This window comes from Crocuta crocuta, unplaced genomic scaffold (genome assembly GCF_008692635.1).
Source record: "Crocuta crocuta isolate KB4526 unplaced genomic scaffold, BGI_CrCroc_1.0 scaffold124, whole genome shotgun sequence".
Classification (NCBI taxonomy): Eukaryota; Metazoa; Chordata; class Mammalia; order Carnivora; family Hyaenidae; genus Crocuta; species Crocuta crocuta.
In genome coordinates this window covers 1,349,441-1,362,570 of record NW_027551573.1, presented here as the reverse complement: position 1 = coordinate 1,362,570, position 13,130 = coordinate 1,349,441, and the positions used below count along the sequence as shown (strand labels likewise).

At 45.6% G+C, this 13,130-nt stretch overlaps 1 protein-coding gene across 1 annotated transcript; it reads left to right on the top strand.

Annotated features, from left to right (window-relative positions):
• The first annotated feature begins 987 nt into the window (after positions 1-987).
• On the top strand, positions 988-10,248 carry GINS3 (GINS complex subunit 3). The gene is made up of 3 exons (XM_077751414.1): positions 988-1,310; positions 4,904-5,137; positions 6,965-10,248. The coding sequence occupies exons 1-3, from the start codon at positions 1,125-1,127 to the stop codon at positions 7,193-7,195; spliced, it is 651 nt and encodes a 216-aa protein (XP_077607540.1). The 5' UTR covers positions 988-1,124; the 3' UTR covers positions 7,196-10,248.
• The last annotated feature ends 2,882 nt before the right edge of the window (positions 10,249-13,130 follow it).

Sequence of the window (13,130 nt, the reverse complement as noted above, 5' to 3'; positions counted from 1 at the left end):
TATAGAGGAGGTTGGGGAGTTGGGGAGACTGTTAGAACAAGAAATCCAATGGAGTAAACTAGGAGTTCAAAGTATAGTGGCTTCTCCTTGGCTGGGCGGTTGGAGGAAAGCCTTTCTTCCTCTTGCCCTCTTGCCCAGGTATCCTGTTGGATCTGCAATTAACAAAGAGTGATAGGCATGTGGGCTCCCCTACTGAACCTCCCGACTCCATTCTAATGAGGTTTCTCTTTATTAATTTTCCCATAACCATGATCCCTTCGCTACCCCTTTCCCCCAACTGAACAAGAGATAGGCACCCATCCAATCTACAGCGTGGCTGGCGATGTATCACTGTCATGACCCTGTTCAAAAAAAAGACAACCTGAGCCAAATGGATTTCCTCTTTTAAGGATTTAAATTAAGAATCACAAAAGGAGATTGCCACTCCATGATAAGGCCCTGAAGTAAACTCAGGACCTTTGGGAGCCAGGGGTAGTCTGGTGCTCCTCCTCCTCCCACCCTTATCAATGCCAAAATACTACAAATAGTTCATAATTATCTGGGGCTAGTGCTGAGGTTTTGTTTTCATGTTTCTTCACTCTTCAAACACGAAGAGTATCAGATACAATGACAAGACTATAGTAAACCGGTCTGATTTGATCAGACCTCAGAGGGCGGTCACAGTGATGTCTCTTTAAAAGCCGCCAAACGTGTTGCAAAGCGTTTTTAATTTCATATAAACATGTAAAGGACCACATGAACACAATCTAGTACAGGTGTCTCCAAGGAACACAATCTAGTACAGGTGCATCCAGCAACTTCAAAGGGGCACGTCCAACTCCTTCACACGGGGCTTATACTCTGCCGGAGGATGTTGCGCGCGCGGCCCCTACTGCGCCCCGCCCTTGACCACGTGGGACCAAGTCGGCCGACTGTCGATTGCTTCTGCCTGGGCCGACCTGCCTGGTTCGACTGCTCCAGTCTGGCGCGTCCCCGGCGCGGGAAAAATTTCAATCCCGACTGACTGCCGCAGCGACCTCCCCACCCTTTACAACCCGGACCTGCCTCCGCTTTCTCCTGCTTTTTACATCGCGGACTCCGAGCCTCACACGAGTGGAAGCGGAGAAGTTCAAGCCGCCGCCGCCATGTCCGAGGCTTATTTCCGGGTAGAGTCGGGTGCACTGGGGCCTGAGGAGAACTTTTTGTCACTGGACGACATCCTGATGTCCCACGAGAAGATTCCGGTGCGCACAGAGACCCCCATGCCTCGCCTCGGGGCTTTCTTCCTGGACCGGAGCGGAGGAGCCGAGACTGACCACACGATTCCTCAGGTAAGCTTTTAGGGAGAGGGTTCCCTCCACCCTGAAGGACTACAATTCTCAGTGCGCCTTGGGGCTCCGCGGCGCGTGCGCGCTTCCCCGAGGGCTTTGTAGTTTTAGGGGGGAACCTGCTAAGGCATATTATATTGCCTGCCTTCTATCTCATGCCCAGCCAGGTTACCACATTGCATTTCGTATCACGTCTCCTTAGGCTGCTCTTGGCTGAACAGTTCATTAGACTTTCCTCTTGGCTGTGACAGTTCATTAGACTTTTCTTGTCTTTGAGGACCATGATGGTTGTGTGGAGTGTGAGATAATTTGTAGAATGTTCCTCAATTGGGATTTGCGTGATGTGTTGTTTTTTTGCGTTTATTTATTTATTTCAAGACAGAAAAAGCGCGAGCGGGGGAGGGGCAGAGAGAGCGAGCGAGCGAGAATCCCAAGCAGGCCCTGCATTGTCAGTGCAGAGCCTGATGCGGGGCCCAAATTCAGGAACCGAAACATCATGACCTGAGCGGAAGTGGGATGCTTAACCCGCTGGGCCACCCAGGCGCCCTGTCTGATGTTTTCCTCGTGGTTAGACTTGCAGGGGTAGGTTTTGAGGAGGATCGCAGAGGTCAAGTGCTGTTTCTGTCGCATCATATCAAGGGCACGTGCTGTCAACATGACTTACCACATTGCTAAGAACCTCGAGCACCTGGCGGAGGTAGTGTTGGGCAGGATTCTTCACTATAAGGTTGCTCCTTTTCCCACCTTTTTCCTCCTCTCTTGGGGAGGGAGTCATTGTGCACAGGCTCACCTAAGGCATGGGACTTAGGCTCTGCTTCTTTGAGGGCACTGTCTATTCAAGGTATTTGAAATTCTGTGTGGGCGATTTGTTCAGGAAGCTTTGGAATGACACATTTAATTTCATTCAGGGATATAGGACTATTCAGATTTTCTATTTTCTTCCTGTGTTACTCTTGGAACATTGTTTTCTCCCCTAGGAATTTGACAATTTCATCCGAATTTTCAAAGATAGTGGTTTAATGTTCAAAATATCCTCTTACTATGTTTTTTACATCCCTAGGATTTATGTCGATGCTTTGATTTTTATTCTTGATATGGAGAAATTATGCTCCCTTTCTTCATTAGTCTTTCTAGGAGTTGATCGATTGTATTAGTCTTTTAAAAGAACTGGCTTAGGACTCTGTCAGTTTTCTCTTTTGTACTGTTGTTTTCTAGGTCATTACGTTCTTAATTCTTTCCTTCTATCTTCTTTGGACTTAATTTTCTATTGTTTTCCCCCACCCCCGGCACCCCCCAACCTTGTGTGTGCACTTTGAGCTAGGTACCAAGGTCATTGATTTTTCAACCTTCCCTTATGCATTTTTTTAGCTATACATTCCCTCTGAGCACAGCTTTAATGCATTCCACACGTTTTGATTTGTTGTATTTTATTTCATATCAGTGTGTTCAGAATAATTTCTAATTTCCATTGTGATTTCTTCTTTGGCTCATGGGTTATTCAGAAGACCAGTGCTTAATTCCACATATGTTAGGATTTTGCTCTTCATCTTTTTTATTTCTGATTTCTAGCTTAATTCTTTCCACCGTGGTCAGAACAGAGTCTGAATGTTTTCAGTCTTCTGAAAGTTAAGGCTTGTTTTATACTGTAGCATAAGATCAACTTAACCATTCCATATGCACTTGGCCAGACGTGTATTTAGAAGTCGTTGTGTGTGGTGAATAATGTAAGTTAGATCAAGTTTGCTGTTTCCTTTGCTGAGATCTTGTATATTCTTATTGATTTTTTTGGCTGCTTCTCATTTATCTAGAGAGATCTACCAGAGTCTCCCACTATGCTTATAAATTCATCCATTTCTCCTTTTTACTTCTGTCAATTTAGACAGATACCCATCTTTTTCTTGTGGATATAATAACCCTTTTATTATTATTGTCAAATGTCCACTTTATCTCTAGTCTGCTTCTTTCTTTTGACTACTATTTGCATGGCAATTTTTTAACCTTTCTGTGTCTTTATATTTCAAATATGTCTCTTTTAAGCAGGGTATGGTTGGGTTTTGTTTTTATTCAGTTTGACAGTGTTTCAATTGTTGTATTTAATTTGTTCACATATAATGTAATTGTTGATATATTTGTGGCATTTTCCCCCTTCCTACTGCTTACTTTGTGTAAATAGTGCATTTCTGTATTTCTTTCTGGGATCATTTTCATTCCCCCTTCCAAGATTTCCTTAGTCCGTGTCTTCTAGTGATAAACTTTCTGTTTCTGTTTATTCAGGGGTCCCCAAGAGCAGCCCAGATTTAATGATTCATTAAGAGAACTCATAGGACTTAGCATCTAGTCATACTTATGTTTAAATTTTAATACAGTAGAAGGGTACAGAGCAAAACCAGCAAAGGGAAAGGGTATGTGGGATGCAGTTTGCAGGAAGCTGGACACAAGCTTCCCAGAGCCCTGTCCAGGCGGAGTCGCTCAGAACGCACTGGAATCCCCAGTAGTGCATTGTGATGGCATGGGTGAAGTGTGTGTCCCTGGGAAGGCCCTTAGAGACTTGGTACCCGAGGTCGTACCGCGGCTAGTTACACAGACACTGTACCTAACACATTCTGCGAGTCCAGACTCCCAGAAGGAAAGTGGGTGTTCAGCGTAAACCACATTGTTTGTGCAAACTGCGTAAACACAGCAAGGCACTCGTATCTACTCTGAGAAGAGGGGGAGCCCTCCTGAAACCCCAGTTCCAGGACACTAACCGAGGACCAACCGTGCAGGCAGACCCATCTAAGGAGGGTAGTCTCAGGCTTGGGTATTAACTTTGCACACTTTCTGTCTGAAAATGCCATCAACTCAGTTATATTTGGCTTTTTTTTTATTATTTCTCCTAATTTCTGGTCTGTCATGGCGACCTCATCTTATTTTCTATTTCTGTTAAGGCTTTAAAAATATAGAGAGGCATGTGTCTTTACTGTCATCTCTGAAACTGAAGTGGGATGGAGAGGGGCTGTGGCCTGAGCTCAGGCTGATGCTGTTTTTCCATATATCACCCAGCACCCAGTGGTGCTTAGCGCATAGTAGGTCTCCAATGAGTGTGTATGAGGAATAGATATTGAATATTCAAAGAAAGCAGAAGTGCTTATTTTTGTGTTTTTAAAAATTTTTAATGTTTATTTTTAAAAGAGAGAGAGAGCGCGCGACCCGGAGGTGGGCAGAGAGAGACGGAGACACAGAATCCAAAGGAGGCTCCAGGCTCTGAGCTGTCAGCATAGAGCCTGATGCAGGGCTCGAACTCAACGAGCCACGAGATCATGACCTAAGCCATATTTCTGTGAGTTAGAAAACTTCCCCTTTGGACCACATTTTTGGTCTGTACTGTGCTCTTATTGAAAAACGTCCATTGTTCTCAGCACTCCATCATGAGGGAACACTTGAGCCCATGCAGTTCATCTCTTCAAGTCACAACCAGATCGTCCGCGTGTGGTAGCCACGCCCCCAAACAGAGCAGGTAGCCCTGATATCTGCTCGAGCAGCGTGGATTTCTGCGTATTGCCGCACACGTGTATTACGCTATTTGCCGTTAAAATCTACGTTTTTGTGTGATGCAGGGCTCAAAGCTCGAGCTCCCCTTGTGGCTGGCAAAGGGGCTCTATGACCACAAGCGCCGGATCCTCTCTGTGGACCTTCCCAAGATCTACCAGCAGGGTTGGAGGACCGTGTTCAGCGCCGATGCCAACGTGGTGGACCTCCACAAACTGGGGCCACATTTCTATGGGTTTGGCTCCCAGCTCCTGCGTTTTGACAGCCCAGAGAATGCGGACATCTCCCAGTCTCTCCTGCAGGCAAGTAGCTGACGTGAAAACCCTGTGGCGCCACACAGACCGTAGGGACCAGCGCGGCAGCCACCAGCCCCCACCCTTACCCAGGGAGGCGGATCACGTACACACTTCATTCATTAGTTACTCCCCAGCGCCTACAGTTAGCGTTTGCCAATTATATCTATACTTAAAAATGACTTGTCTGCTGCGGCTCTTCATGTTCACTTGTTAAAAGAGTTGGGGCCGCAGAAAGTCCTGGAAGTAACAAAGAGATGATGGTTGATTATAGGTGACAGGCACTCAAATACGCCAGCCCGGCCCAGCCCAGGACTGGTCTGAGGACTCCATCAGGAGTATATGTGTTATTTGTTCCCGTTCCTTGCTCTGGGCTAAAACGTGGCTCTGCCATGTGCTAACTGCATGACCGCTCTAGGCTTCCATTTTTCACCCGTGATTGGAGATAATAGGAGTGCCAAAGTTACCGCACCATAGTGAGATTAGGTGGTGCCGTTTAACGAATGATAACAGTTACTGTTACTTTCCACGGACAGAACAGTGTTAAACCTGTATTACCATCCTTTACGCTATAACCTTATTTTAATTTTTTATAATTATTATTATTTTTTAATGTTTTTTATTTTTGAGAGAGATAAAACCTGAGCAGGGGAGGGGCAGAGAGAGAGGGAGACACAGAATCTGAAGCAGGCTCCAGGCTCCGAGCTGTCAGCACACAGCCCAGTGTAGGGCTTGAACCCACAAACTGTGAGGTCATGACCCAACCTGAAGTCAGATGCTTAAGTGACTGAGCCACCCAGGCACCCCCATGATTGATTTTTATTCTGCTAATGTTAGAAGAAGCTACCCTTTCTACCTCTTAATTTATTCCTCATTTCTACCTTTATAAGAACTTCGGCTGAAAACACATTTCCTTCCTGGACTGTATAGACCAGGGTTGTTTGGCCTAACACGTACTGGAGATGTTTTTCATGTAAATAGTAAAGAAAAACATTGTTGCCATCCATTGAGATAAAGAAAACAGTACATAGACTACAGGCAGTTTGAGCTTACAACTCTTTTGAGCAGAAAGCTAAAAATGAGGAAAGTCCGTTTCTTTGTCTTAGTGTCTTGTCCTTGAATTGGAACAGTGCCCATTGTTAGTGACTTATATTTTTTCTTTTTCCATCACTGCTTTCATGTTCTACAAAGCTGCCTTTTGGTAAGGTGACAACCCCTTGAGGCAGTTGAGGAAACTGAGGCAGAGGCTTGTGGCTTGGTCTCAGGGCCCTATGGTAAAATAACACCCCTCGATTACTTGTGTCTCTCCCCTGCTCTCACACCGAAAAAGATATAAAATGCATTTAATTAGATCAGGATTCTTTTCTGTTTCAAACTTATATGCAAGCGTCTCGTCGCATTATTGTGGCCTTTGTTACTAATAACAATAATGGGTAATGGTTTGTTTGTTTTTTATGTTTTTTTGGGGGAGGGGAGGGACAGAGAGCGAGGAAGAGAGAGAATCCCAAGCAGGCTCCACACTGTCTGCGCAGAGCCTGACACGGGGCTCATGTTAACAGGCAGTGCTTTTTGAGCAGCTTACTCTTGCCAGCCATTTGCTAGATATTCTACATGTACATCTTCATCGGCTACCGTAACAGCCTATTGGATATTCATAAGCGTCCATTTCACAGATGAGGAAATTGAGGCGTGACAATGTGAAATCCCTTCCTCGAGTGGTAAAGTCATCTCAGACCTCCTTCTGACTGAATCCTAGACCAAACTCTTACCCTTCATGACGTTTAAATGTTCGGGGATAAAAATGGGTCTGATTTTTTTCACTCCCCTCTCCTTCAGACATTCATTGGACGTTTCCGCCGCATCATGGACTCCTCCCAGAATGCTTACAACGAAGACACTTCGGCCCTGGTAGCCAGGCTCGACGAGATGGAGCGGGGTTTGTTTCAAACTGGGCAGAAAGGACTCAATGACTTTCAGTGTTGGGAGAAAGGACGCGCTTCTCAGATCACAGCTTCCAACCTCGTTCAGAACTATAAGAAGAGAAAATTCACAGACATGGGAAACTGAAGGCCAGATGGACACAGAATTGCTCCTTGTGGAATTACTGCTCTGTGTATCCTTGATAGGAGCCTCGTTGACTTTGTACAGGCCACATCATGACTTATTTCCTGCAGCAGTCTCAGAGTGGCTGTGTGTTCGGGGAAGGATGGGCTGGAGGATGTCTCTGGCCTGTGTGGCTAACAGGACTCTCCCACCCTGCTCACCCCCAGCCGGGGAGAAACCAAAGCCCTTTGTAAATAAGGACGGTTGCCACATGCATCACGGTACAATTGGAACTGGGATCCCTGGACAAGACAGATGAATGGTAGTAGGGCTTTTACTACAGAGAAGGCATTGCTCTCCTCCACAGTCAGGGCTTCGGGACTGGGCTTCACAAAACTCTGCCATCAGCCGGAGAGAAATGGTTAACCTGAGCTTGTCTTTTGCGAGATCTTTAGAGCCACCCACCCAGCAATCCATGCCCTCACTAGGAGGCTGTCATGGAGTCATTTGGAGCTGCAAAGTAGTTATTAAAGGGTGTTAACCAGCCCGTCTTATTTTGAAAGCTGGACTTTAGGGTTGCTGGTTAGGCAGAGCCCTGTTTCAGAAGCTGAACGTGGCAAATGAGTGGGCACGAGACGTTGCCTGTGTTTTTCCTCTTCGGTAAATTTTGCAGCATTATTACCTAGAGGATTCCTGACCATTTATTGAGAATCTGCTTAAGCAAGCTCAAAACTCCTCCTCTGGAGATCAAGGCGGAAACGTCAGGCTGTGTAAGAAACTTGGTTCCCTGCGGGCCACCGTCTGAAGGGCAGTTGTCTCCACACCAGCTTCCCACAACCAATGTGACTGGCCTTTGTCACTAGAAACTATAGAGAGCTTTGGGCACTCAGACTGTGCATATGTCTCAGTGCAAGCTTGGAGTGCCAGAATGGCTCTCGAAATGCATGTTTTAAGACAGAACCGATGTTTTTATAATTTGATATTGGTGCTAAATAAATGACCCACTTAGCGCGTGCATACATTCTGCACAAGTGACTGTTTCTGTAACTCGAGTACTACAGGCGATCAGACAGAGCTTGCAAGACTTTTGTCCATGATCATATTCCACAGCAGTGCCCGACTCAGTCCGTGTTTCAGTGGCCGCTCTCTTCTTTGCACCAGACGCATGAACATGAGCTACATTCCCTGTAGGAATGAGACGGGCCCCAGAAAGGTGGGGCTTCATGGCTGGCACAGCATTTACAGCTAGCCGGGGCCCCAGAGATGATTCATAGTCAGACTGAGGAAAGTATAGTCTTCGATTTGGGGATTGACTGTTTTCACAGATAGCTTTGTGTTTAAAGGCAGTCCTAAGGCTCCTGCCATTTGTTTTCTCTTATTGCAAAAAAAAAAAAAAAAAACACAACTGCGCAGGAGCCACATGCCAGGAATACGTGGGTATGCATGTGCAGAATCCATTCCCTGTTTTACATTTTGAACAGATTATTACAAATAGCTTTTGAATCCTATATCCAGTTACAAGTCTGCCTTCAAGCCTGTCAGTTACCACCCTGTCCCCCGCAGTCCTCCCTGAATCAGGCTTTTGGGTCACTCTTTGATCCCTTCAAAGAGGTGAATTTTTCCAAATGAATCAACAAATAACTCAAATACCAAATTGCTCTTAAAATCAAGGTGGGGAATGTGTGCCCTTTCCCCTTAAAGCTCTGTTACCAGCGAACTCTGGACTTAAATGACAGACCTCAGCATTTTCAGATTTTTCCTTGGGATGACCTGGACTGTCAGAGGAATGGGGCAAGTCTTCGTCTCCTGGGCCATCCCTCCCGCTCTCCTTGACCTCTGAACTTGACACAGTCCTGGGTTCAGTCCTTGGGGCTCTCCTAGCCACTCCTACTGTGAGGGCACCTCTCCCCTCCTCAAGCTTTAAACACCATCGGTGTGCTGTTGACTGCCCCAAGTTTGATCTCCAGCTCAGACCCCTCCCTCCAGCCCCAGACTTGCATCCAGCCACCCGCTTGACATTACTACGTCACCATCTGACCCAACGTGGCTAAAACAGCTAATCTTACTCAGTCTGCTCATCCCATAATTCTTCTCCTCTCTGTTTCTGACACCACCATCCCTCCCCATTGCGCATGACAGAATCCTACGTGCCTCCTTGGCCCTCCCCTCACTCTCTGTATCTCATTTGGGTCTGCCTTCAAATCTGCAGAATCTGACCGACCTCTTCCCCACCTCCAGTCTTGCACTGAGTGGTTGTGGCTGCCTCCCAACAGCCTCCCACCCTCAGGCTTCACTCTGTAGCAGCCAGAGTGGTCTTTGTTCGACAAGAATCCAATCTTGTTCACTCTCAGCTCAAATCCCTCCCATCTCAGGAAAAAAAAGTCCACTCTGCCATCCTTTTGTTAAAAAGATCTCTTAACCCCAGTGATCTGGTTACAAGATATCGGATACACACAGAAATAATTTCTAAAAGACGATTCCATGCCCTCAACCCAAAGAAAAGTGTCTGAATTTGGAGTTCTGTTGCTAACTCAGGATGTCACTATTTTGAATGAGCAAATCTGTTCTCTCCTGTTCCACTATCCTTCAAGAAACCCCAGAAGAGCGTTTTCATCTTTATGCTTGAAACAGTAGTGCTTAAGTGCAAATATAGTTATTTTATACATCTTAGCAAAAGAAAATAACTATACAGAGGCTGTATGTGTGTTTCTGAAAGTGGATATCTTTGTGTTTAAGAGAAAAATCTAGAGGCACTTGTGTGGCTCAGTCGGTTGAACCTCTGACTTCAGCTCATGATCTCGTGGTTCGTGAGTTCAAGCCCTACATCCGGCTCGCTGCACTGAAGCTACTTTCAGCGCAGAGCCCGCTTCGGATCCTCTGTCCCCCTCCCTCTGCCCTTCCTCCACTGGCACGCGTGTTCTCTCTCTCTCTCAAATAAACAAAAAGAGAAAAATGTATACTAGAAGTAACTTTGTTGAACAAAATGTAGGATAGATACTTAACTCTAAGAACCTTAATTTTGTCGGGGCGCCTGGGTGGCTTAGTCGGTTAAGCGTCCGACTTTCCCTTAGGTCATGATCTCGCGGTTCGTAGGTTCGAGCCCCGCGTCGGGCTCTGCTGACTGCCAGCTCAGAGCCTGGAGCCTATTTCAGAGTGTGTATCTCCCTCTCTCTCTCACCCTCCCCTGCTCACGCTGTCTCTCTCTCTCTCTCCTAGAAATTAAAAAAAAAAAAAAAAAAGAGAACCTTAATTTTGTCATCCTTATCTAATATGGGTGAAATAAACTGAAATGTTCTATATCGGATACACACAGAAATAATTTCTAAAAGACAATTCAGTACCCCATACCTAAAGAAAAGTGTCTGAAATTGGAGTTCTGTTGCTAACTTTTAATGTCACTATTTTGAATGAGCAATAAACCCCCCCCCCCAATCCTCAATGGGTAGTGAATAAAATGGGTATGCAGCAAGGGTAAACCTCCCCTACTGAGAGCAGATGATTAACAAAGGTGACCGACCCATCCTGCTTTTGTCTGAGCTCATTTCTGAGACACAGACTCACTCAGGACACCAGTATTCTCTTCCCGGTATGTTATCCAGTATGTTCTCTGGCTGCCCGTGCTGTGGTCTAGGGGAAGGTACAGAGGAGACCGCCCCCAGAAGCCAGAGGTCTCCTTTGTGTGTCCGCTCTTCAGAGATCAGAGTCAAGTCAACTAAAGGGGCATCGTTTCATTAAACCCTTTGGTTTGGGAGTAGTTCTAGATTTACACAATAGTCATAAAGCTGATATAGAAAGTTGCCCTATAGCCTTCACCCAGTATCTTACACATAACCGTGGTAGTTTATTAAACTCTGTTAGCTAAACCACAGGCTTTCTTGAGATTTCACCGGATTTTCCGCTAAATGCCCTTTTCCTGTTCCAGAACGCAATTTAAAATCCTATGTTGCATTTAGGGGGCAATCATTTTGAAAGCCAAAAAGAACATCCGACTCTTCCCTATGTTAATTTCAGGAGTTTATCTTATTAGAAATGTTTCATTGCATTGATGTAGGTAACTGGGCCCAAGCAGGGGGCCTGTTAGGCCTTGCCCGGGAGCAAGCTGCCAATAAGCCCATCAGGAGGGCAGAGAATTTGCTTTTCACCTGAACATTTCACTCCCCAATATTTGGAAAAGGCCTCTTTAGTTTTACTTACAGCTTTTAGCTTTCTTTCTCTGACAGCAAGAACAAGATTTTCTCCCCTTTCCCTTCTGGCACATACTAGCTAATTTTCTTTTGTGTCTAAATGAGTTTAAAAAGAGCACAGCTTCATATACCAGCATTATTAACAAGTGTCAGGACAGCTCTGAAAATAGTGCCTGAAAACTGCCAGTGTTTCAGACTCCATAAAGGGAATGCACCCAGCTCATCCTTGCAAACATCTCCCACCTATGGCCAATTAAAAAAAGAAAAAAAAAAAAAAAGGCCAGAGTTTTAAGTCTTTGTGACATTCTCTGCTCCCGTGTCACCCTTGAGAGTTTATTTGGTTCCTACACAATGTCAGTGACTCCCTTTGTGCAAGGGAAATTCTTCCCCAGGACAGTTTCTTTTCTTGGGATGCGGAAAACCAAATGAGCAGCTAAGGAATTTGGATTCAAATGGCGCCAGGAAGACCAGTCAGAGCAGGGGGGGATTTATTGAAGGGAAAGTGTGGCAAAGATACGTGTGGATGCTTGAAGACTGAAGACAGAAACTGGGACTAAAAGTCGGCGTTTGCAAGTCACAGGAAGGGAGAGATGAAACAGCTGTTCGCAGAGAGTGGCCTTACCTTAATGGGAACAAGAGGGCTTGAAAAATCTCCTCAAAAGACACTGTCACTCTCTAACTTAGCATTTCACGTTCACTTCTTTATCCAAGACTCCAGATAAATTTTTTTTAAGTTTATTTATTTAGTTTGAGAGAGAGAGACAGTGCAAGTGGGGGACGGGCAGAGAGAGAGGGAGAGAGAATCCCAGGCAGGCTCCATGCTACCAGGGCAGAGCCTGAAGCAGGGCTGGAACTCAAGAAACCATGAGTTCATGACCTGAGCTGAAACCAAGCGTCCAATACTTAACCGACTGAGCCACACAGGCGCCCCCAGACTCCAGATAAATATTAAGTAATGTGCCTCTTTTCAAATAACCGAGAAGTCCAGGAAAGGTTTTTCTCAGGTTTTGAGCCAACCCAGACCTTGATCAGAGGATTTTACGGGCTAACAATCTACATCATTTCAGAGATTTTTAGGGGGAGCTGCCCATGTAACATGATGCATCTGTTTGTGTGTGGTCAGCAGGGAAAAATAAGTTCTCCACAACTTTTAAGGAATTTTTAAAAGACATTTATAAAAGTTGAAAATCTCACTCCATTTTGAAAGACTGTTATCTCCATAGACTGTTGTGATTTTTTTTTTTTTACTTTTTTAAGTTTATTTTTTGAGAGGGACAAAGACAGCACAAGTGGGGAAGGGGCAGAGAGAGGGGGAAAGAGAGAATCCAAAGCAGGCTCCGCACTGTCAGCGGAGAGCCCGACGCAGGGCTTGACCCCACAAACTGTGATATCATGACCTGAGCCAAAACCAAGAATAGGACTCGTAACCAACTGAGGCCCCCAGGCACCCCAAGGCAGTTGTGCCTTTCTGTCACTGCAAATAAAACAAACCATAGGAAAAAAATGTGTCAGGTTATGTATCTGTATTTGTCAAGAGGACCGTGTGTAGCTGAGTTGAATGGAGATGACATATTGCCTTGCTTAGTTATGGCCAAAGCATACCCACCTCCTTCGATGTCGGCCATGAGCTGTGTGGCAAGGGTCCGTGGGGACCTGCCCCAGAACACATCTCTCAGGAAAGAGGTTATGTCTTCAGGCCCCAGAGATGATCATTAACTTGGGGAAGCCAAACAAAAAGAACTAATGTGGGGGTGACTTCTTGATAGTATTTTCCG

Coding starts and splice junctions, on each gene's coding strand:
- GINS3 (XM_077751414.1), top strand. CDS start 1,125: ATGTCCGAGGCTTATTTCCGGGTAGAGTCGGGTGCACTGGGGCCTGAG. Junction 1,311..4,903: donor CTGACCACACGATTCCTCAG/GTAAGCTTTTAG, acceptor TGTGTGATGCAG/GGCTCAAAGCTCGAGCTCCC. Junction 5,138..6,964: donor TCTCCCAGTCTCTCCTGCAG/GCAAGTAGCTGA, acceptor CCTCTCCTTCAG/ACATTCATTGGACGTTTCCG.